Here is a 21,712-nt window from a genome sequence, read left to right on the forward strand (position 1 = left end):
GAGGCAGAAAGGGGTAGGCTCGGAAAGGGAAAAAAAAAATAAAAAATGAAATGACAAGAAAAGACTGAGGCTATTTTAAATCAATGCGATTCTTCTCTCAAGAAGCAGAGCAAAAGTTCATTAAACTTCTAGCTCAAACACAATCAGCATCTTCAAATCTATCTAAATAGTGTAAGTTGACATTAAGGTATGAGGTGGCTCAATGACCTCTTCACACCCACGCAGTCTCAACCTTAATCTAATCTAACAGTCAAACGCCACACACAAGATACCAACAGCTGCTCCATTGTCACTAGTCTGCCTCCGTTTCAGTACTCTATCATATTAATTCTTGCCCTCTCTTTTTATCACTTATATTCCTCCCACTCTGCATCTACCATCAGTTCGTCTGTATCCATCTAATCAGCTCATCTGGCTCCATCTCTCCACAGGATGATCTTTCTCTCTCCAGAGATGAAGAGCTTTAACTTCACACAAATTAACTAAGCGGGAATAGTGGAGGGAGTGAAGCAGAACTTGGTGTAAATGTGAGAGAAAGAGTAAGAGATTGAAATGGGGAGGCTTACATCCAGGTCACACCACCCTGTAGGGTAGAGAACTTATTTGGATAATAAACACCCCTTCCCAGCTTCCTCCATCCTTATATCCATGCCCTAACACTCTTTTCCATTAACACGCATCACAGGGAAACATGTGTTCCACGCTGTCTGCCTGTCTATTCTATTATTCATGCCGTTTAATGCCTGCCCACAGTATGTGCATGTGTGTGTAAAGAGTGCTGAAAGTACATGTTAAAAGAGCAGGAATGTGTCACTACATGTCTGAAGACCAACTGATGTGTTGGACACACTGAGCTTTTAGTGTTACCAGCAAAATAAATAAATAAATCTGCCAAAGAATGTACATGTGTGTGCACATGCATACCAATGGTAAACACAAAAAGGAAGCACAACTTCCCACAGCAGCATGAACACACACACACATACACAGAAATACAGGCTGCCAATGAGGCAGATGAGGAGTGAAAGGAGTCACATTAAACAGCCAAACTTGTCCTGTTTCGCTTTCATAGCCCCAGTCCATTTTCATAATGCATTAAAACCACCGCTGAGAAGAGAGGGAGACATGGAAAGTAGAGGAGAATGATGAGGAGGGGGGTAGAGAGGAATGGAGACGCAGAGAGAGAAATGGAAAAGAGGGGAGAGGGGAAAAGAAACATTCTCAAAGTAATCTAAAGCTGGTGGATGTGTATGGGGGTGCAAGGAAACAAGATAAGGATGAAGGGAGTGGAGGAGTAAGAAAAGAGAGCTCGTCTCAGAGGCAAGATATGGGAATAGAAAGTGTCTGATAGAGGCACAGACAGATTAGGGAGGTGGATAAAAGAAGATGGGATGCACAGATAAAACAAGTGAGGATGATGGTGAAAGATGGGGAAGATGATTTAGTCACAAACTTTGATTGTGTGTGTGTGTTGTGAATGCATGTGGGTTTCTTTATGTGTGTGTGTGCATGCGTGTTTGTACAGTGGCAAGGGGCAGAAGGTTCTCTGTTTCAGCACCAGCAGGCTGATGAGAGTTTGGGGCCAAACAGCCTGGAGGCAGAGCTGGCCTTGTTACTCTCTTTTTTCCCCTCTCTCTCAATCTCAAATTTAAACCAAACAGAGTTACAGCCACTGTAACAAGCCAAGCATTTTTAACATTGAACCTAAGATCATAATAACACATGAAAGCAGTAAAGATGTTAAAATATTCAGAATGAATATCCAATTGTCTTATGAATAAGAGATGACAATAACAATGTGATGCCCCACAAGCAATTACTCTTCCAATCAATGTTAAAAGAACTATTTAAGTGGGTTTGCATGTTTTAGCCTATTAAAGCTCCATTGTAGGATATTTTTTACATTAATATTGCAAGGAATGTAAAAAGGTTTGTAGTACTGCTGATCCAACTGAGAACTAACACCTCATTATAAGGCTATGTGCAGCTTTCAGCTAATTTTTGTGGTTCACTGGATGGTATCGTTGTGTCCTACCAGCTCCTGCATGTGTAAATATGAATTTCATAAGCTGACAGTGTACCAAGGTTTTCTGTTCTGAGTTGGTTCGGGAAACTTTTTTTGATTCAATACAGGATGAACATCAACTTGCTAAGACTTGAAACTTGCTTGAGGTACATAATCCATCAAAGCTAACTCTTTGCCAGCTTTTCATCCCCTTTTTGATAAAGTTAGTTCTTGTCATCAGTGAAACTGCTGTGAAACTGCATGTGTGATGCATTTATGACCTGGAGAGAACTATCTATCTCACATTAACTCAAATCCTTATATCCTTACATTATGCTTCTCCTTTTGTTTGTCATCAAGTTTTGATTTTCTGACAACCTCTGATATTGTCATGAATATATTAGTGTGTCGCAGCCAACTCTCAAACCATCTTTCACCAACATTAATATACAGATAACTTAAAATTTAAGTGTACTGATGGATCACTAAACCAAGTTTAAAATCATTACAAGTTCATTCTTATACCATGCTGAAAGCAGAAACAAATAGATGCCTAGAGGGCAAGAAAACAGCAATCAGGTAGGCTATTTAAAAAAACTTGAAAATGGATGGCGGCAATTTATGGTACATGATTTGCAGTGTGCTACAACATGCAGTGCACCCAGGATGGTGTCCATTAACCTTCAATCAAATCTACAAAGAGTGACTAGGACAAGTGACTTTTTATTAGCTGGGAATGGAAGAGTTAAGGAACCAGTCGAATAGAGGGTGAGGCATCCAAAAGCCTATCTCCTCCAAGTCAATGGCGTGAAGGCTATCTCACACACACCTGACAGAGACAGAGTGCTGCCAATAGTGCCAGAGGGAACAAGAGAGAGGGAGGGCGGCAGACAGTGAGAAAGAAAAGGGGAAGGAGGGAGCAGAAGACAGCTACAGAAAAGAGACAAAGAAAGGCATGAAAAGAAAGAGGGATTGATAACTGTGAGCACAGTGGTCAGAGGATGACTATTGTTTTGATTTGAATGCTTGTTGCTCATTATGGGAAAAACTGACAGAAGGAAAGTTTGGAGAAGCAGCATTTAGCGTTTGTGTGTTAAGAGGGCTGACTACTGATAGAGGCACAGTGTTATAAAAGCTCCTGCAGCCACATGCTAAAATTTTAATCAGGCATTAATAAAAACAATATCATTACTGTCTGCCTAAGGAAGTATCAGCACACACCTCACTGGATCTGGCAGGCAGGCACATACAAAATTACAGTCTAGGAAACATAAATGGAGACATAAATAACCTCATTGCATTTTTCCTGTTTTTACTCCATCCCCATTCCCCTCCTCTTCATCCTCTCGCTTTTTTATTGCCTTTCATCTATCAATCTAGCTTTAAAATCATTGTGTAAGATAAAGCACAAACACGAGTATGGGCATACAAGCAAACACATCCATAAATGAGCAGCGAGACGGGTGGAGGAGCGAAAAAGCAGGAAGACTGAAAGCATTGTCTCAAGGACAAAGGTAACCCACTCAACTCTTGTCTGAAAGCAGAGCTGCTTCATACAGCAAAAGGGGCTGAGACTTAAGTCAAGCAATTGTAAGTAGTGTGGCTCCCCAGTTGCACTATTCACCACAGAAATAAAGAAAAACTATGAAAAATGGGAAGCAAGACACAAAATGGACATCCAGAGAGGCACACCTGAATGCCGTAGTCTTCTTGAAAGAGTAGCAGAGCTATAGAAATCTCTCTCACACTCTTTCTGTCTTTGACAAAGCTAGGCTGGAAGGATAAAAGCACTGAATGAAAGCCTACACAGGACCTTAAAAGACAGGATAATGGTGGCACAGAAAGTAGAAAGGTGACGCAGAAAACAAGGGCGAGGCGAAGTCAGGAAAAAGTAATTCTATGGATGTTCCTAGAACATATGAGGGGAATGAAGTTGAAGGGGTAAAGAGTGTGTAATAAGTATCAGGGATAAGAAGTAAGGCATTCAAATGAGGAGGGATAGGAGGCAGAGAGAAAGTGAAAAGAAAGAAAAACTGAATGAGATAGTTATAGACAGAAAATCATAAAAAATTACTTTACTTTTCTTTCTTAGTTCTGTATAATCCTTGCCCTAAATATGCACTCAAACTGAGTGAGATATGTGTATGTGCACGGGTGTGCACGCATGTGAACGGATCACGCACTGATAACATTACACTCCTTAATTCCTAATTAATCCTTCTAAACTGGATTATGCCGCAGAGCATGACAAGACCAGGATTCCACCCTTCGCCCTGATGACTGTGTGTGTGTGTGTGTGTGTGTGTGTGTGTGTGTGTGTGTGTGTGTGTGTGTGTGTGTGTGGAGGTCTCATAAGGCCAGCCTGTCTTCGGTTACATGTTGGGAAATGAAGCCGACAGTGTCTATGACACACACGCACACACACACACACACACAAGTGTACACACATAGACAAACACACAAGGAGTCCCCAGACTACAGGTCTTGAAATGCTTATGAATTATTGTGGTGAGTGGCAAGATCTCTAAGCATTACTTTACACATTTTAAGTGAGGACTCATGGGGGATATGTGCTTACTCACATAACAGACACAGGTCCCCTGACACATACACTTTTCCTGGTTTGAAAGCTGCAACACAAACTGCAACACAAACTAGTTCCTGTTACCAGTGGGTGGCGCTATGATGTTGAGTGAATATTTTCATGTAGATGTGTTAAGGACAGGACTGTTATCGACCATGTAAAGTCTGGTACAGATCGGCGCATGTACACTAAAGTTATAATAACTTCCTGTTTTATGGTGAACTGTTGATCTTTGACGCCATGCCACGCCCATCGACGATAACTCAGATAGCACAACTTTTCATTGTCAATGACTTTGGAATGCACAGTAGAAAATTTAAGTAATTCCGATTAATTCCCTAGGAGGAGTTGGTTATAGTATGGACTTAGAAGGCTGACTTCCTGTCTGATTTTAGGTATGGCTCCAAGAGGCTTTTTTGTGCGTCTGGACATGATACATGTGCCACAGAAAATTCATACATGTAGGTCAAACGTGCGGCGGGGGCAGCTTCGTTAAAGGTCACTTCCCGTTGGCAGCAGGTGGCGCTATGACTGTGGGTGAATGTCGGCATGTTGATGTGTTCAGGGCGGGACTCTCATCCTACATGTACACTTTGGTCCCGATGTTAGCATGTACACTAAAGTTACAACAACTTCTTGTTTCATGGCGAATCATCGACACCACGGACACGCCCATTGACGAAAACTCACAGATAGCACAACTTTTCATCTTCAATGCCTTTAGAAGGCACAGCAGAAATTTGAAGTCGGTCCAACTAAATCCCTAGGAGGAGTTCGTTAAATTACGGAGTGTGTAAATCATCCAAAAATTACCGTAAAATTCAAAATGGCCGACTTCCTGTTGAGTTTAGGATAAGTTTCAATAGGGACCTCGCACGGTTCGTGCTCGGGCCCTAATAAAAAAATCCCTTCAGTTTCAATAGGGACATCGCATGTTTCATGCTCGGGCCCTAATGAACTCTATACAGGATAATGCACTGATGTAAAAGACACATTGCATATAGCCACAAGATTGTTGTAGGAGTTTGACCTGTCCACCCCATCTCTCCCACACTTAACACTGTTTTCTACATTCGACTAAAATCTAACTACAGTGATCCTTTGCACCCAACAGGTAACTGCATGTATCTTCATGGGGCCACTGGTGAAATTTCATCATGCAAGAAATGTGAACTTCAGCACCTACAAATTATACACACAATAGCCTGCGGGAAGTGCAAGCAGATTTTTGGCTAAAAGTCTCAAAAACTAACTACTGTCTATAGTACTGTGTTCTCTGTGCTCATTAAACCACGCTGGCTACAGAGTTGGGGTGGGGGGTTGGAGGGAGTAGTGTGATGGACGGATGGAGGGGTTCACAAAGGAATACATGGAGTGAGTTGGGGAGAATTAGCATGCTTTCATGCGTTCTACACCTCAGTGGAGCACCACGGGTCTTGTTGATGCCTCTAAGTGCTATGCAGTATTAAGCAGACGATCTCTAAGGAGGCCCGGTAGCATTGTGCGTGCGTGCGTGCGTGCGCTGACCACTAACTGTGTACAGTTAAGTACCAAGCCCTAAATAACCTATTTGGAGAATAGAGAAAAGGGAAGGGAAGTGGAGAGATTCAGCAGAGAGCCAAACAATGTCAGAAGAGTGAGGCATTAAAATGTTGCGACGTGTTCAACTCCTCAGAGAGGGAAGCACAGAGGAGAAGAGAAAGACTAAAAGGCAGAGAAAGGTCTCCATCCATCCTGTCTGTTCTCTGACTGTATACTGACTGAGAAGAAAGCATGGAGGATACACATGTTGATCAAGTCACCTTTTGTTAAGAGCAGCAGTGGCCATTTCTCCTGCAGCGTTCACAGCAGCCAGCAAAGCAGTACGTCACTACGACCAGTCTGAACACCTCGATTCTCTCATTTCATTTGTCACTTGCATGCTCACACAGCTAACTTAACTCATTTCCCCATTTTATCTCTCCTCTATCTCCATCTCCTCAATGACTCGTGTCTCTTCATGTCTCTTCACCTTTTGATCATTTGTCATTTCTTCATTCCCTCCCTCAGTGCTCTCTTCAATCGTACACAGATCACTCTTGCCTCCATTCGTCCTTCTCTGAGCCTCATTCATTCTGTGCCTCTCTCCTTCACTCTACCCTCAATAACGCCATCCGTCTTCTCGTCTGTTGATCCAAGATTAGTCTCCATCCACCTGTATCTGCATGACAATAATCTCTCCTGCTTGTTTTTCTCTCCTAAATAGCACGAAAATCATATGAATGCTATGCAGAATAAACCTAAGAGTAACAAATAAACAAAAGAGAGAAGAAGCTGAAAACCTTAATACTGAACCTTACTACTTACAAATACTGACCTATTGGGTTGTCAAGCAGTCATGAGTTTCAGACTGCAGATTTTAACCAGATACTCTGGCAAACAATGCAGTGGCATTGATGTCCGTTTTCTCCAACTGGCTTCAATCAAGCAGCATACTTGTTATCAATCCAGCTCTCAAAAATGTGCGCTTTCCCATAGTGGCTGCAAGCTTATAACTTTCTTGGATTAGCCAACTATCTAGTGAGCCAACAAACAACTTAGTAACTTTCTCCCATAAAAGCCGCAGCATTGCATCAAGTGCTACCCACATTTTTCTGGAAGTCTGGAAGAAAGGTAAAGCAACATGTTTGTAGATCTATGCAGAAAGCTTTACAGCTCTGAATATCTTTAAAATGTAACTGCCAATAATACTGTAATTTTGGATATTCATTAAAATAAAATTTGAAAGGAAAAAAGCTGTCTTTATACAGAGAACACACCACTCTAATTTGAGATCTGTTTTCAAGATCTGCCAATACAATACAATCTGTAATTTATTTCTATTTTATTAGTAGTATTTGCAATGCTGTTATGGGCTGTTGCTCTTGCAGTATTAAACCGCTATCTTCTTTGAGGCTAGAAACAAAGAAACCAGTGGGAAGGGAAAAGCTTCAGAATAAAAATCAGCATGAAACTCTCTGGGTTCTTCAAAATCTTTCCAGAACAGACTTAAAAAAAACATTCTTTGAGAGATCTTTAGAAGTCTCTGGCGTACCACACCATTCACCCAAACAGACAGGAGTTGCTGATGCCATGTGCATGCACAATATCCTGAATGCTTCACTCTGCTTGCTGCACATCTACAGTGCAACAGTTCTAGCAGAGAAAAACCTTACAATACAGTACAATAAATACTAAACAAACACGTGCAAAGAGACACGTGCAAAACATGTGACTCGCATTAGTTGTAGGTATTGAATGTTGTTATGAATAGTGTAATTTAATCTCAGTTGAAATGGCACTGCTTCAAGTCCTCCTGACTACTTTCTGCAATCACGGCACATCAAGGTTGTACTGTCTCTACACTGATAAATCATATTCTTGCCCCAGTGAAACAGGAACAGGCAGGTTAAGGGTTAAAGCAGGGACCTTTTGTGTTTCTGAAAGTGGTCAAAAACAAGCTGAGGAATGATTATAGAATACAATGGGGTTTTAGTCACTCCACAGACTTTGTTCAAGCTAAGATAGAATTTCAGGGGTTTTAGGTGAAGTCAGACTCCAATTTCCAGGCCCAGCCAAGCTCTACGGCTCCAAAGCCCACTCACACAGATCAATACTGTACTTAAAGTAGTAACTCCATTCTCACGATGACAAATTACTCATCTGCTTTCTTTCCCTTTCTTTTACTGTTAGTCCCTGATGCACTGCTACCATCACCCTGGTTTGCCAGTCTCAGTTTCCCCCTGCAGTTAATCTGCTGGGTGGAGTGATGAGCGCTTGGGGAACCAACATGAGGAAGATGAAGGAGATGAAGGAAGAGGGGAATGAGAGGAGGGGGAAAGGGGTGGGGAGTGAGAGATGGCCATGCATTATTGAGCATACAGAGTGGAGTTTTTAGGGGGATAAATGTGAAAGCATGTTTGGGGACAACCTTTTCCCTTCTGCCTCCCCCGCCTTCTCCCTGCCTTCATTACTTGCCCTCCCTCCAACTTTCCTTTCCCCACGAGGACAGCCACATCTCTTATTCAGTGGGGAGGTTAAAAATTCAAAGCTAGGAAGGAGGAGGTGGCGGGAAGGAAAGAGAGTACCTGAAAATGGTCAAAATGAAGGAATGTCTTTAGGGAGTTTTCTCAAGTGCTAATCTAAAGAGCTCCTTGCTTTGATTAGGCACGCGTGCGTGTGTGTGTGTGTGGTGAGGGGTGGGTGGTGGTTGTGGTGGGGGAGTATGAGGACGGAGGAGGTAGATGAATAGAGAGAGGGAGGAAGAGAGAGCAGGAGAGGGTATAGATGTACACTTTCATGCAGTGCAATGTAGTGTAGCACACATCATGGTGAAAAATTAAGAAGCCTGGAGGGCGAAGCAGAACCTACGTCTCACTGAACACGACACATGCAGATACTGAGTAATGGAGCAAGGGCTTCAGCATGCAAACACACACACACACACACACACAAAACAGGCAGCTATGAGCAGAGACTTAGGAGCAAACCAACTGTAACTGACCAAGTGGCATATACACACAGCATTATTGTACTTGCATAAACTATGCATTCAAGTCTAAATTCGTATGCCTACACATCCATGACACAAACACATAAATTCACACACACACACGATTACTGGTAGCAGATTAAGGTCAGAAAGTGGAGCATGGACTGGTCCTCCAAGCTTTGTAAATACCATCGGTTTCTGGTGTAAATGCCACTGGGTTATCCACATTACACACAGCCTCCACAGCCAGAGACCAGGGGCCATTTTACACCAGCGGCAAAAAAAAAACTGGGCAGGTTACAACACATACACACGCACGCACGCCCACCCGCCCGCACACACAGAGCACACATAAACCCCGGCCAAGTACAAAGTGTGTGTGCGCACACATTTGTTCACACATACGGAAATAAACAAGATAATGTGCACCTTAAGAAAGTTGGTGATGGTGAGAACCCGGAAGACATGGCCTGAGCTATCAGCATAATGGGGAAGATAGTCTAATAGCACCCTAATAACTCACTAGCTAGCTAACACCGCATCAGTAGCAGCTTAAGGCTACTGTTAAACAATTTGAATGAGATAGGAGCTTTGGACTTTAAAGGACACTTTCAAATGCCTCCGTTGCTGCCATCTATCTTGCTTTTTCTCATTTTACATCTTGCTTTATCTTCACCCCCCACCGGTCTCCCGTCATTTTTCTGGTTCCATCCCTCGTTCATTGTCTCTTTTCATAAGAACCCCTTTATCAGGCGGAGATAAGAGAAGAGAGATGAGGAAATCAGGAGAGAGAAGGGGAAGAGGAAAAGGAGGAAGGGAGATGGGGGTTAATGCTCCTATCTTGTCAACTTCATCTTTCAAGTTGTTGCTCTTTACTGCTCCATTTTTTTATGGATGGTATCAGTGATATCAAAGTGGGCTAAATCTCCTGTGTGTGTCTATGTGTCTGCGCAAGTGTGTGTGTGTATCACTGCCCTCAGGGATAGGTAGCTAATACTGCAAAAAATAAATAGAGGGAGTCAATGCCGCACGGCAGAGCAGTCAACCACAGTCAATCTGCACTTTTAACAGCACTGCACTTTGACTCTTTCTTCCCCTCTCTTTTTCTCCCCTTTTCTCATGATTAATATGCTAATAATAATAATAATATAATAATAATATGCTAATTAATATCTAATCATAGATACAGCCTCGGTATGATTTCCCTTCATCCTCAACCCATCAATACCAAAGCGTCTCTACCTTCACGAACACCATGACACTTCAGAGATGCAGGCATGCACACATGTAAGTACGCACACACACACACACAAAGCCTACATATATAAGAAAAACAGAGGGGGAGGGGGAAAAAAAAGAAAAGAGTATGCTGCTGTGACCAAGGAGCAAAACAGGAAATAAGAGTAGGTGGAAGGAGTGTAGGTGTGAATACATAGATCCCTTCATTCCCGCATCCTTCCATCTCTGTTCATGTTTTCCCCCTCTTGGCCTGGGTGAAGAGAGACAGAATCACGAACACTGGGGATATTTAGCATCTGTAACAAGCTTTTGAGCTTATCAGCCAATCCCTCAATTAAACACACACACACACACACACACACACACGCTCAAAAGCACATACACACACATATAGGTTCTCTCAGTCCCCGCTCAGCTGTCATATCACTGGGAACATTTAAATGGTAATGGTGTTGGGATGGGAGATTGGAACGCTGGCTGGCTGGCTGGCTGGCTGGCTGGCCGGCTGGCTGGCCGAGGAGCCGAGTGAAGCGAATAAGGCCTATTCCGTTTAAAAACAGGATAATCTCCGGGAAAGAGAAAAGGCAGCAAGGAGATTAGGCACACAGAGCGGTAATGCTCCGGCATGAGTACACACATGCTCACTTAGCTCATTTGCATGTAAAACAGAGGAGAGAGATATAACGAGGGAGGGATGGAGAGAAGGTTGGAATGAAGAGAATGAGTGGGACAAAAGCGTGTGTGTGAGCGCGCCTACGTGTGTATGCTTCTGCTTGTGCATGCAAGTGAGCTGTTGCATTTGGCAGTTAGAGCAATGTGAGCACACACAGATGTGTTTGAACCTGATAAGGCCTGATGAATGAGCGGCATTTTGTGGCTGTTCCTCAACCATAAAGAGATGGTGAATGCGGGAACGCTTGCTATTGCCGCACTGAGAATACACACCGAGGCTTAGAGAGCAAGCAAAGCCAACCTAATGCACCGCTACTGTTGAAGGCTTAGGAGGTATAGTTAGGATTTAAACTTAAGCGCCGGCACACATAAACACTTAAAAGCGCACACAAACACACAACACAACCTGTAAACATCAAATCTTTTCATTTACAGGTTAAACCTGCATATTGAAAAGCTAGTCTATATATGGGCTATAGGTGCTTTTTAGATTTATGTGTCTCACAGACACTGCTTTACACAGACCCATAGTTATCCAATCGTGTGGTAATTTGTTGTTGGCAAAAAAAGGTAGGGAGAGAAAATAGGTATTACAGATATAAGTGAAGAAATGGCTGCATCCAAAAATGGAACAAATAAGAGAGAATAGCATGAAAGAATAGTGTGATATTTTCCCCAGCTCTTTCTACAGCATTAGTGACCCTTGCATTAACCTGCTTCTCTTTCTACAGCCCCAGCCTGAACACTGCATGATTTATTAACAAGGCCTGCTACTGTGGGCTACACAAGCCCAAACACACACACATAACTTACACACAAGCTTATCAAAACCAATACGAATTTTGCACAATTGTACACGTGTGCGCAAACACTCTTATGGCTTAATACATTGGGCCCATTCCTCAGTTAGTCATCTAAGTGATTTAATAGTACATATTTTAAAGAGTCTCAGGAGAAAGTGTCTCTGAGTCTACACATCCCATAAACTGTTATCTAAAATGCTCCCTAATTATACACAATCATGCACACAAAAATACGCGCACACGCGCACACACACACACACACACACACACACACACACACACCAGGCTCCAACAGTGGAAAACAAACATCTTCTAGAAGTGGGTTGTGGGGGATTATGAAACTGGGATGGAGGAGGAGGAGACGGAGGGAGGGAGGGAAGAAAGGAAACATCTGCCCATTGAAGTGAAAAGCAGGGTCTTCCCCTTTCTCACCTGTGGTCATTTTCAACAAAAACTTGCTAGTAATTTATCAGGCCTGTCAAATCTGAAGCAGTGACTGCGTGGCTATCACGTATAATCAGACAACGTTTGTAGGCAGGTTTGTAGGGCCATTGCAGGTAAACATAAATAAATTATGGAGCTTGGGGAGGTGGGTAATATTCTGAGAAAAGCCTCAGATTAAAGTTGTAAATTTACAGATTTTTTTGTCAGTCATTAATAATACAAGACAAGAGTCAATGAAGACATAAGAGAAGAGGTGGAGCTTTCAGACAGTTGATGAGGGACAACAAAGCCACTTGAAAGCATGTCACAATGATGTCACTTGGTCATTTCTGCAGTTCTTCCCCAATCTTTTATGTAGGGATGCACCAAAATGAAAATTCTTGGCTGAAGCCGAAACAGAAAATTTGCCGAATACAGAACACCAAAGTACAGCAAAGAAGTACATTCACATTTTTTCCATTTATTTTGCCTTTTTTTTAGCATTGCATAAATGAAATAGTCAAAATGTGCTTGTTACTCAGTGTTTCCCACAGGATTTGAGAGACTGATGTGGGTGGGTCTGAGGTCCAAGAGGGTCCGGTTAAGTAAATGAAATGTGTCCATTTACTTTTAATGTACACATGTAATATGTTTCATACTTTCTGTGAATATAATCCAATGAATCTTATTTCCATATCCAAGTATTATATTGTAAATCTTAATTTTTTCACCGACTATAACCCCTCTTCCTCTGGCTCTGTATAAAAAATACCATTACAATAACCCTAATAAGCAGTCATACAGTTAAGACACCAAACTACATTATTGATTCACATGAAGAATTGTCCATTAACTGTGCCTTACTAATGGCCAGGATAAATCTACAGTAACAATTATCACACAGCTGACATTTTTGTAACAGTCCAGCAATCAGTCTGCTGTTCTGTTAACACACAAACACACACACACGGTGCAAGGAGTGTGTGTTAGCTTGAGTTACTTCATTAGCATGGACATTTTTCTTTGACTGACAATGACCTTGAGCCAGTGCACTGTAACAATAACAAGTCACCAAATGTTGTGAACTCTGTTTAGCAGTATATGTAATGACCTAATCAACAACACTGCACCATAATTCTCCATGCCACTTGGTCTTTTATTGCTAATGCATTAGATATCTCATCCCAGTTTAACTGATTGGTTTACAACCCAAGAGAGACCCTAGGTGAACGAGCGCACGCGTTCACACACACGCACACACGGCACTTTCTTGCTGATTGGTGGTTCATTAAAACAAATACACGCGCACATATATACATACACACAAACATATATACCTACAGAGAAGGAAATTGATTTCTTCAGAACACAGGGACATCAAAAGGCTAGGTTATTAAAATTGTTTGTAAATGTGGCTGAGCTTCCCCACCCACTCTCGAGCATATACACTAGCATACAGACACCCTTGCACTGACAAACATGCATTCATCTGCAATAAACTTGTCTGTATTTTACAGGAAGCAGATGTGATACAGGAAGGTGCTGTTCTATGTGAAGAAAAAGGTAAATGAGGTCGCTGTACTACAACAGACTACAGAAACACAGCAATAGACTGAGACACAAAAGTGGGAAGGGTATAAAGGCTGGAGAACTGGGATATGAAAATGATCCTCAAATTATGAGGATTAATAATCATATATGCTCCTGGCCCTTTTCTCTCCCGAATCAAATTAATCACCGCCGCTCCCTATAGCCCAGCCTTTCCCTCTGCTCACTCTTCTTTTTTTTTCCACCCACCACCTCCTCCTCCTCTCTCCCCATCTCTTGCTCTCTCTCTCCCTCTCATTCTTTTGCTAATTGGGCTATCTGAGGTGTCGACTTCAAAAAGGCACCTGCTATCAAACACAGATGAAAAAGTGAGAAAAGGACAGTTCAGGATATATATACCCATATTAGATGAACAGAGTACGAATTCTAGCCTTGTCACTGTCCTCCTGCACTTGGATAACTATGCATACAAATGTCAACCTCTGTTTGGATTCTGTTCACCCGTTATCATTGCCATTATTACTATGAAAAATAGAGAAAAAATACTAAAAAGTAGACACAACAGACACAATTACTTTGTGAGCATATGAGAATCTTTGGCTTCGGAGAATCTGGGTATAAGCTTCCTGTCTGAAACCTTATACACTACACTAACTGCTTACATGCTCATCTATACAACTTGCCTGTTTACAATTGATTACAAACCCTCCCAAATCACAATAGAAAAAAAACTTATATTGTCTTCTCCACATGTCTGACAGGAATATAAACAGGAAGAAGATGGCAGTGTAACAGTATCATGTCTCCACTACAAATATTGCAGTAGTATTTGGCTAGTTACATACTAATAAACTCTAGTGGATACTCTGGATGGAACTAGAATTATGTATCACATCAAGCTGAACAAATGTACAGTGCAATAGCTTCCTATTACCTCAGATTGGGCATCAGTTCAACCACATTCAAAGTAACATAAAAAAATGCAGCTCACAGTCTTAAGAATTACTATTAAGAATATATCATCACATATTTCCTTTACAAAAGGTGGTGCTTAGGATAAACAAAAAGACCACCCCTACTTACCATCAACTTCAATATTTGTCATTGAGGGAAATGTGACTGAAGAATGCCAGACTGGAATAAAATCCAAAACATTGACTTAGGAATTCTCTATGATATATTTGCTATAGATGCTAATAGATTCATTACAAATATATAAACTAACTAGCAGAGAATTGATGCTCAGTGGGGGATAACAGCTTCTGTTTATGGGGATGCTTTCTTAAGGAGGATTTCACAGGATCTGCTCTTGTTTTGGCAAAAATCCATCTAACCTGACAATAGTAATATTACTTCAACTAAGACAAAAAATAAAGGTTTTTAATTATCTTCAGGATTTGTCTCGTTAACTTCTGACATGCTCAGCAGAGAGAGAGAACACTAGCATGAAGGATAACTGGCCTCAGCTAAACTACTGACTCATTTTCAATGGGACAGAGAACAGACAGAGATGAATACATAGGTAGAGATATAAAGACTGAAAATAGATTTAACTGCATCGATAAAGAGCAAAAGATAAAATATATAGTATGTAGTGTGTTTGTGTCAGACTGTGGAATTGTGTCCAGGAGAGCCATGGGCAGCCAGAGACCGTGTCTCCCACCATCAGCTCTCTGCTCTTCCACCAAGCATCAGAGGTCACACCCCTGACCCTGCCTTAAGCGCACTACCCCCCTGCACGTCTATGTGGGTGTCTGTATGCATGCAAAGCCAGCTGCGCTGATGGCGAGGAGGACGAAGGGTCAGGAAGGGTCAGTGGTGGCTTGGTGTGGTGTCAATCTGCTTTGCTGGGTACTGAGTAATGGAAGGCATAAGAGGAGAAGAAGGAGGAAGAACAGGAGGATGAGGAAGAGTGAAGCCAGTCTCAAAGAGGTGAGGGTGAAGAAGAAGGATAGGGAAGATAGGTCAGGAGGAATGCATTAGGCCTTGAGCTGTGTGTATAAGCAAGAGAAAGAAGGACGAGGGGTGAAGGGTCAATCTGCATAACCAGAACCGGTTGCTTATTGGGCGTGTGTGCATGCGCAGCTACAGACACACCTTCATGAACATACTCCATAGACAGTGTGGATTAAACCACATATGCACACTCACAAAAACACAAGAGCTCAATGAAATTCCAATCCTCTTTTAAAGAACTGTTTCTTCCTAACTACAAAACTTATCAAAAATCAGCAAACATATACAGAGTGATAAAAACACTGGACCTGGTGTGTCTCTCTATCCCTCTCTCTCTCTCTCTCACACACACACACACACACACACCCCCCCATACAGGGAGACAGGTGTGGGGCTATGAAAAGGCCACGGTGTCTTTATGGTCAGCTCTCAGAAAAGGTTATTAGACATCAACCGGAACAGGCGGCTGTCTCACCCAATAAAAAGTAGAGTGGGTGCACAGGCCAAGGGGATGGGGGGGTCAAATCAACGAGTGACAGGCGGACGTTAGGACTTGTCATACAGGTGAATGCAGATGGGACAGCTGCCAACACTGACATTTAACTGACATCAACAGCATCAGCCATGTGTGCATGCGCACTTCTGTTTATGTATATGACATGAGCAAGAGTCTGTGTGTGTATGTGTACCGAGACTGAATCTGAAGGTCAGATGGAATTATATACACACCCACACGCACACACTGTCCGTCTGCGATTTCCTGGTGTCCCGGTTATGATATGAATATGGAGGAGTTAGAGCAGAAGGCTCGGTGACACTGGGACAAGGTGATAGGAGTGGACAGGTGTGCACGTGTGAGCGTCCACCCGTGTGTCAGCGCTTTGTGCCAGGACAGCAGGTGGCTAGTCAAAGGACATCAGTGACCTTCTCCTTATCCCTCCCTCTACCCTCCTCCATTTGTCCATCTCTCCCTCTGTCCCCAAGTCCCAATTCATCTCACCCGGTAGTGAGTGCTCTGTCTCTGCACAACAAGTCATGGGCACACTGAGAAGGATGAACACATATACAAACACAGGTGTGGGTGGTTTATTCATGAACTTGTGAGATGTTGTTTTGACACAGCGTTGCTGAATAATGTAAATGTGCAGCATGTCCTCCAAGCAGAGGAAGGGAAGGGTGAGAAAGGCTGGGGATGATATGTGAAAAAAGGACAAAATGTAAGTGTGTGCGTGATATTCTTACCTTTAGTGGCTGATGGAAGCCAAGCAGGAGGATTGAAAAGGCAAGTCGGGGAGGGAGAGGAGGGATGCAGGAGATATGAGACACAGAGAGAGACATTGCTCATTATTGTGAAACACAACATGATAACAGCAGTAGTAAAAACACACAAGCCACACACTCACTCTTTGTCTGCGAGGAGAAGGCCAGGGTGAGTTTGGCAAAGAGCTCATTGTTCTCATATTTGTCCTCTTTTGCCTTGGTCCAGAAACTGTTCTCAGAGAGGTCCTCAGGCCCAATCTAAGAGAAAGAAATGCCAATATGTACAGAGAGAGTAGATGGGAGACAAAATGAAGGAGAGCGATAGAGAGAGAGATGTATTGTATCCGTTAGATAACTATATCATCAAATTGACTCAATTTTCCAAAAATGGTCATCTGTGCACCTGGCAAACAATGAGATGATCGGATAAAAAAGTCGACAGGACAAAAGAAACAGCAGGGCTGTAAAAGGAAGAGGCAGGGGTATGATAGCAGAGAGAGGGGAGAATGGTGAAGGAAGGAAGAAAGGCAGGCACAAAGAGGAAAGGAACAGGAGAAAACAAGTAGTCATTTTCTCTACTCTTCACAAACTGATTCTACCACAAAGTGTCTTGAGCTTCAGACACAGAAATGCAAAGAAATACAGAGGGTTGCACCTCTTTTCCTCCCCCTACTCTTTCTTGCTTCAGCCTTCCTCAGGTCCCCTCTCTCCGTTCTGGTCACAAGTCACAATTAAGTTTGCATGTTTTTCCTTCACTTTCTGAGCGCTCTCATCAAAGGAAAAGAGACAAAGAGAAAGTGAAACCGAGAGAGTGAGTGAGAAAACAGTGTTAGTAAATTTACAGATATCAGTCCTTTCATTATGGACAAAGCCTCGGGGATGGGGGCGTAGGACGGAAAAGACAGAGTAGGGAAAGGAAATGTGATATGGGCATGAGCTGAAGGAGCAAGAAAGAAAGCAAGAGAGCACACAAAATGAGGATGAGCAAGCCAGAAAAAAAGTTAATTTAAATTACAAAAGAATACTGTCCTTTCTAGCAGCAATTTAATTATCTTTCAGTGGCGCAGTTAAAAGAAGAAGGCTTATTAAAAAGCAATTTCTGTGACATCCTTGTCAAACACTCACCAGCCAGAGAGAGAGAGAGAGAGAGAGAGAGAGAGAGAGAGAGAGAGAGAGAGAGAGAGAGAGAGAGAGAGAGAGAGAGAGAGAGAGAGAGAGAGAGAGAGAGAGAGAGAGAGAGAGAGAGAGAGAGAGAAACTAAATGCTGATGAAGTCTGCTGAAGCCATTAAACAGTAGCTTTAGGCTAAAGAAAGACAGAGGGCTGTTTTGATGTTTTAACCATCACAGATGAGAGGGAGGAGAAGAACATGAAGCACATAGTCATGAGATACACGTATGCATGCAAGTCACTTTAGGTCAGAATCTCACTGTTAAAGCTCCATTTCACATTTCTCTCACACTGTTGCACATATAAAAGGCACACCCTGAGCTAGCACAGAAAAACACATATAAACTTTAAAATAACTTTTATATCATTTAATGAATCAAAGAATGTAGACATAAATGTGAATTTCCTTTTTCCCCCAGATAAATAACTGACAATTTTGCAATCGCTTTGAGTATTGATAATATATTAAACTATCTTGGACTGACCTTGCTCCAGTTGGCTCTCTTCAGCTGGACCTCAGGCTTGAACTCCTTCTTAGGCTGGAGCCCAAATGGCAGAGAAGGTGGGGCAGGGGGACCCCAGCCCCCCATGCCAAATGGTGGAGGTGGAGGCATGCCTGGGCCTGGTGGTGGAGGAGGGAAACCAGGACCCCCAGGTGGCGGTGGCGGGGGTGGTGGTCCCATCCCAGGTAAGGGTGGAGGGGGTGGCGGTCCTGGCATGCCAGGGAGGGGCGGGGGTGGTGGCGGTCCTGGCATGCCTGGTAAAGGAGGTGGGGGAGGAGGAGGCGGAATACAGGCATTACCCGGTAAAGGAGGTGGTGGGGGAATGGGCATACCTGCATGGCCTGGTAGTGGTGGGGGCGGAGGTGGAGGAGGGGGGACCATACCTGCATTCTGGCCAGGGAGAGGAGGGGCAGGTGGTGGAGGGGGCAAACCAGGTGTTGGCACAGGAACAGTAACTGTGACAACTTTAGTCTTGGCCTCTTCCAGATCTTTAGACAGCTTTTCAATCTGCAGGGAAGTGAGACATGTTATCATAAGTATTGATTAATCAACCAATCGACATACTACTGTATTTTTAAAAACCATATACAGTAATTTATCATATGAATGTGTCTTGACTCTATATTGTTTATTCTTTGAACTGACATTAATTTTGTAAAGATGTGCCAATTTCCATCATTTCCAATGAACAGCGATGCCAACAGAGTGATTAGATTTGAATGGGGGGAAAAAGGCAGAACAAAAGAGGGGAAAGAGTGACAGAAAGGGATTAAAGCCTGGGGAGGATTGAGTTGAGAAAGATGGGGAGAGAATGGACAACAAGGCGCAGAGAGAAAAACATAGCAGGGGGGAATTAAGTCCACAGAGGAATTCAAAAGAAGAAGTTTTAAAGAGGAGGACAAACTTTTTTATTTAAATTGTTTTATTTCAACACTGAAATACTAATTCTAGTATTTACATCAGCGATTCTTTAGAAAATTGTCCAAGTCATTAAAGTTCGCTAGCTAATACAGGCCTATGAGAGAAGGCGATTTGAAGGGCTTAAATGGGAATGTACTGTATGTGATTTAAAGCGCACAAGTATAGAGAAGTGTATTTACTGTACGTGTTCTTATGAGTAAAGTGTAAATAGAGTGCATGTATATGTGTGAAAGAGTGTCGTATGCAGCGTAACAAATTGTTTGTGTTGTTTTCTCGGACTTTGAAAAGAAGACAGACAGTAACAGACATGAAGGGCCTCAGAGGCAAGCTTTCTTAGTGAGGCAGCAGATGAAGAGTTGGGCACAGCATCACACGGAAGGACAGTGAGAGATCTCTACATGTGAAGAAATCTTCGATGGGCAGTGCCTCAAACACAGAGAAAGTGAGCCATCTTAGTATGAGAAGCTTGTTAGATGCCTGGCTGCTGATGCTGTTGTGCGTTGGACAACTGTGTGTGCATATGCATGTGTCTGTGTGTTAGTGTGTGTGTTTGGGCTTTTGCGTGGTGAGAAGATGACTCCGCTGGCATCGGCCACTTTGGATGAGGCTCATTTTGGAAGCCGTAGTTCTCTTACTGACAGACACACACACACACACACAGGAACATCTTCATGTGGTTATGCGCACACATGCACAGAGGCAAACTGTTCTGGGTCACTTGGTGTGTTAGTGAGTTTGGGTGTCACTGTGAGGCAGAGTCCAGCTGGTGTGGCAGCAGGACACTGACAGCTAAACAATCCTCATCTTTGCCTCCCTACTGTATGAGTGTACACACACGCACACCACCCTGCCTGTGTATCTTGGCCTTAAAAAATTCAGTCTGTCCCATCTCCATCCCTTCCATTTCTTCTTCTTTCTTCTCCCTTTAGTCAGTCTTTATACTCCTATTCCCCCACTTCCCATGTTTTTATTGGGTTTCTTAATCTCTAAAGGATTTGGCTTCTTCCCACAATATCCTTTTAGTTTTTTTCCTCTTTTTGTGCCATGCTAGCAGTTGGCAAAATCATTTAAGGCCAGGGGGCTTCTGTGTTTGTGTGGGCATGGATAGATGTTAGACAACTTTTTGGTACTTAGACTTCTCCAATATTGTATTTCTCTAAGCCTCAAAATATTTTACTTCTTTCAGCTTTAGCAGAAGTTTCTGTTTTGTGTGTATGTTATTCCAAGACGCAATCTTAATCGATTCTGTCATAACGTTTTGGTTCTTTTATACGGACAATGGCATGAAGCAATGTTAGAAATACTGAGTGAACTATTTGAGCGGGTCAGCTCGCCACATATATTTCTGGATGTGTCATACAGTGTTCAACTTATGTTTAATTCAGTAAATTCAGGCATTTACCTTATGATTAATTCACGTAAACCTACTGAGAGAACTTATTCCATTTAGCCTATTGGCTCAATATTCCACAGTAAAAATAAAATCGCAACCAGCTTTCATTTAGATTTTGAGTTATTTAAATTAAAAAGGCATTGAGCCCCACATAGACAGGTGGGTGTGTGTATGTGTTTGTGTGTACCTGCTGTTTCAGAGCGCTTAGCTGTTGTTGTAGTCCCTGGTTCTCCTTTTCTCGGTCCAGCTTAGAAGTGGCCAGCTGTTCCTTTTCTTGGCTCAAGTCCTGCAGCTTCTGCTCATAGTCACCCTCCAGTTTCTTCAGCTCCACCTGCAACTCGTGGCGTGCCGTCAGCTCTGCATCCAGCTAATACACATGTAATGGGTCACAGAGAGGGACAGACTCGGTTACACAATCCTAAAAAGTGCTGGGTAGCCTTTTTTGGTGACTTAACAATATTTGTGTGATTGTCAATTTCAAACAAGGATTCATGTTGGCTGTGTAATATTAATATATAACGGATGCTGTGCTGTGTGGTGCTTCTGTAATTCAGAAGGGGCACTACTACATAATTTTATAAAAAATAAAATTTTATGACTGAAAAAAGTAAAAAAAAAAAACAAAAAAGTAAACCAAGTAAATATCAACTCTGAAGGTACCAAAACATCAGTGTTCTCCAGTGAAATGTGGGGCAAGGTGTGTTTGCGTGCACAAGCTTTTAGTCT

General features: G+C 42.6%; 1 protein-coding gene across 1 annotated transcript in view; it reads right to left on the reverse strand.

The window, feature by feature from the left end:
* Window positions 1-21,712, reverse strand: part of LOC119888931 (protein diaphanous homolog 1-like) — a 97,339-nt gene that overhangs the window by 24,302 nt on the left and 51,325 nt on the right. The window contains 4 exon segments of the mRNA XM_038699733.1: window positions 16,983-16,991; window positions 17,144-17,258; window positions 18,655-19,179; window positions 21,174-21,353. Coding sequence (XP_038555661.1) covers window positions 16,983-16,991; window positions 17,144-17,258; window positions 18,655-19,179; window positions 21,174-21,353 — 829 coding nt within the window.

The sequence above is a fragment of the Micropterus salmoides genome, unplaced genomic scaffold (genome assembly GCF_014851395.1).
Source record: "Micropterus salmoides isolate LMB-PRFRI ecotype aquatic unplaced genomic scaffold, ASM1485139v1 Ms_hic_scaffold_5, whole genome shotgun sequence".
NCBI lineage: Eukaryota > Metazoa > Chordata > Actinopteri > Centrarchiformes > Centrarchidae > Micropterus > Micropterus salmoides.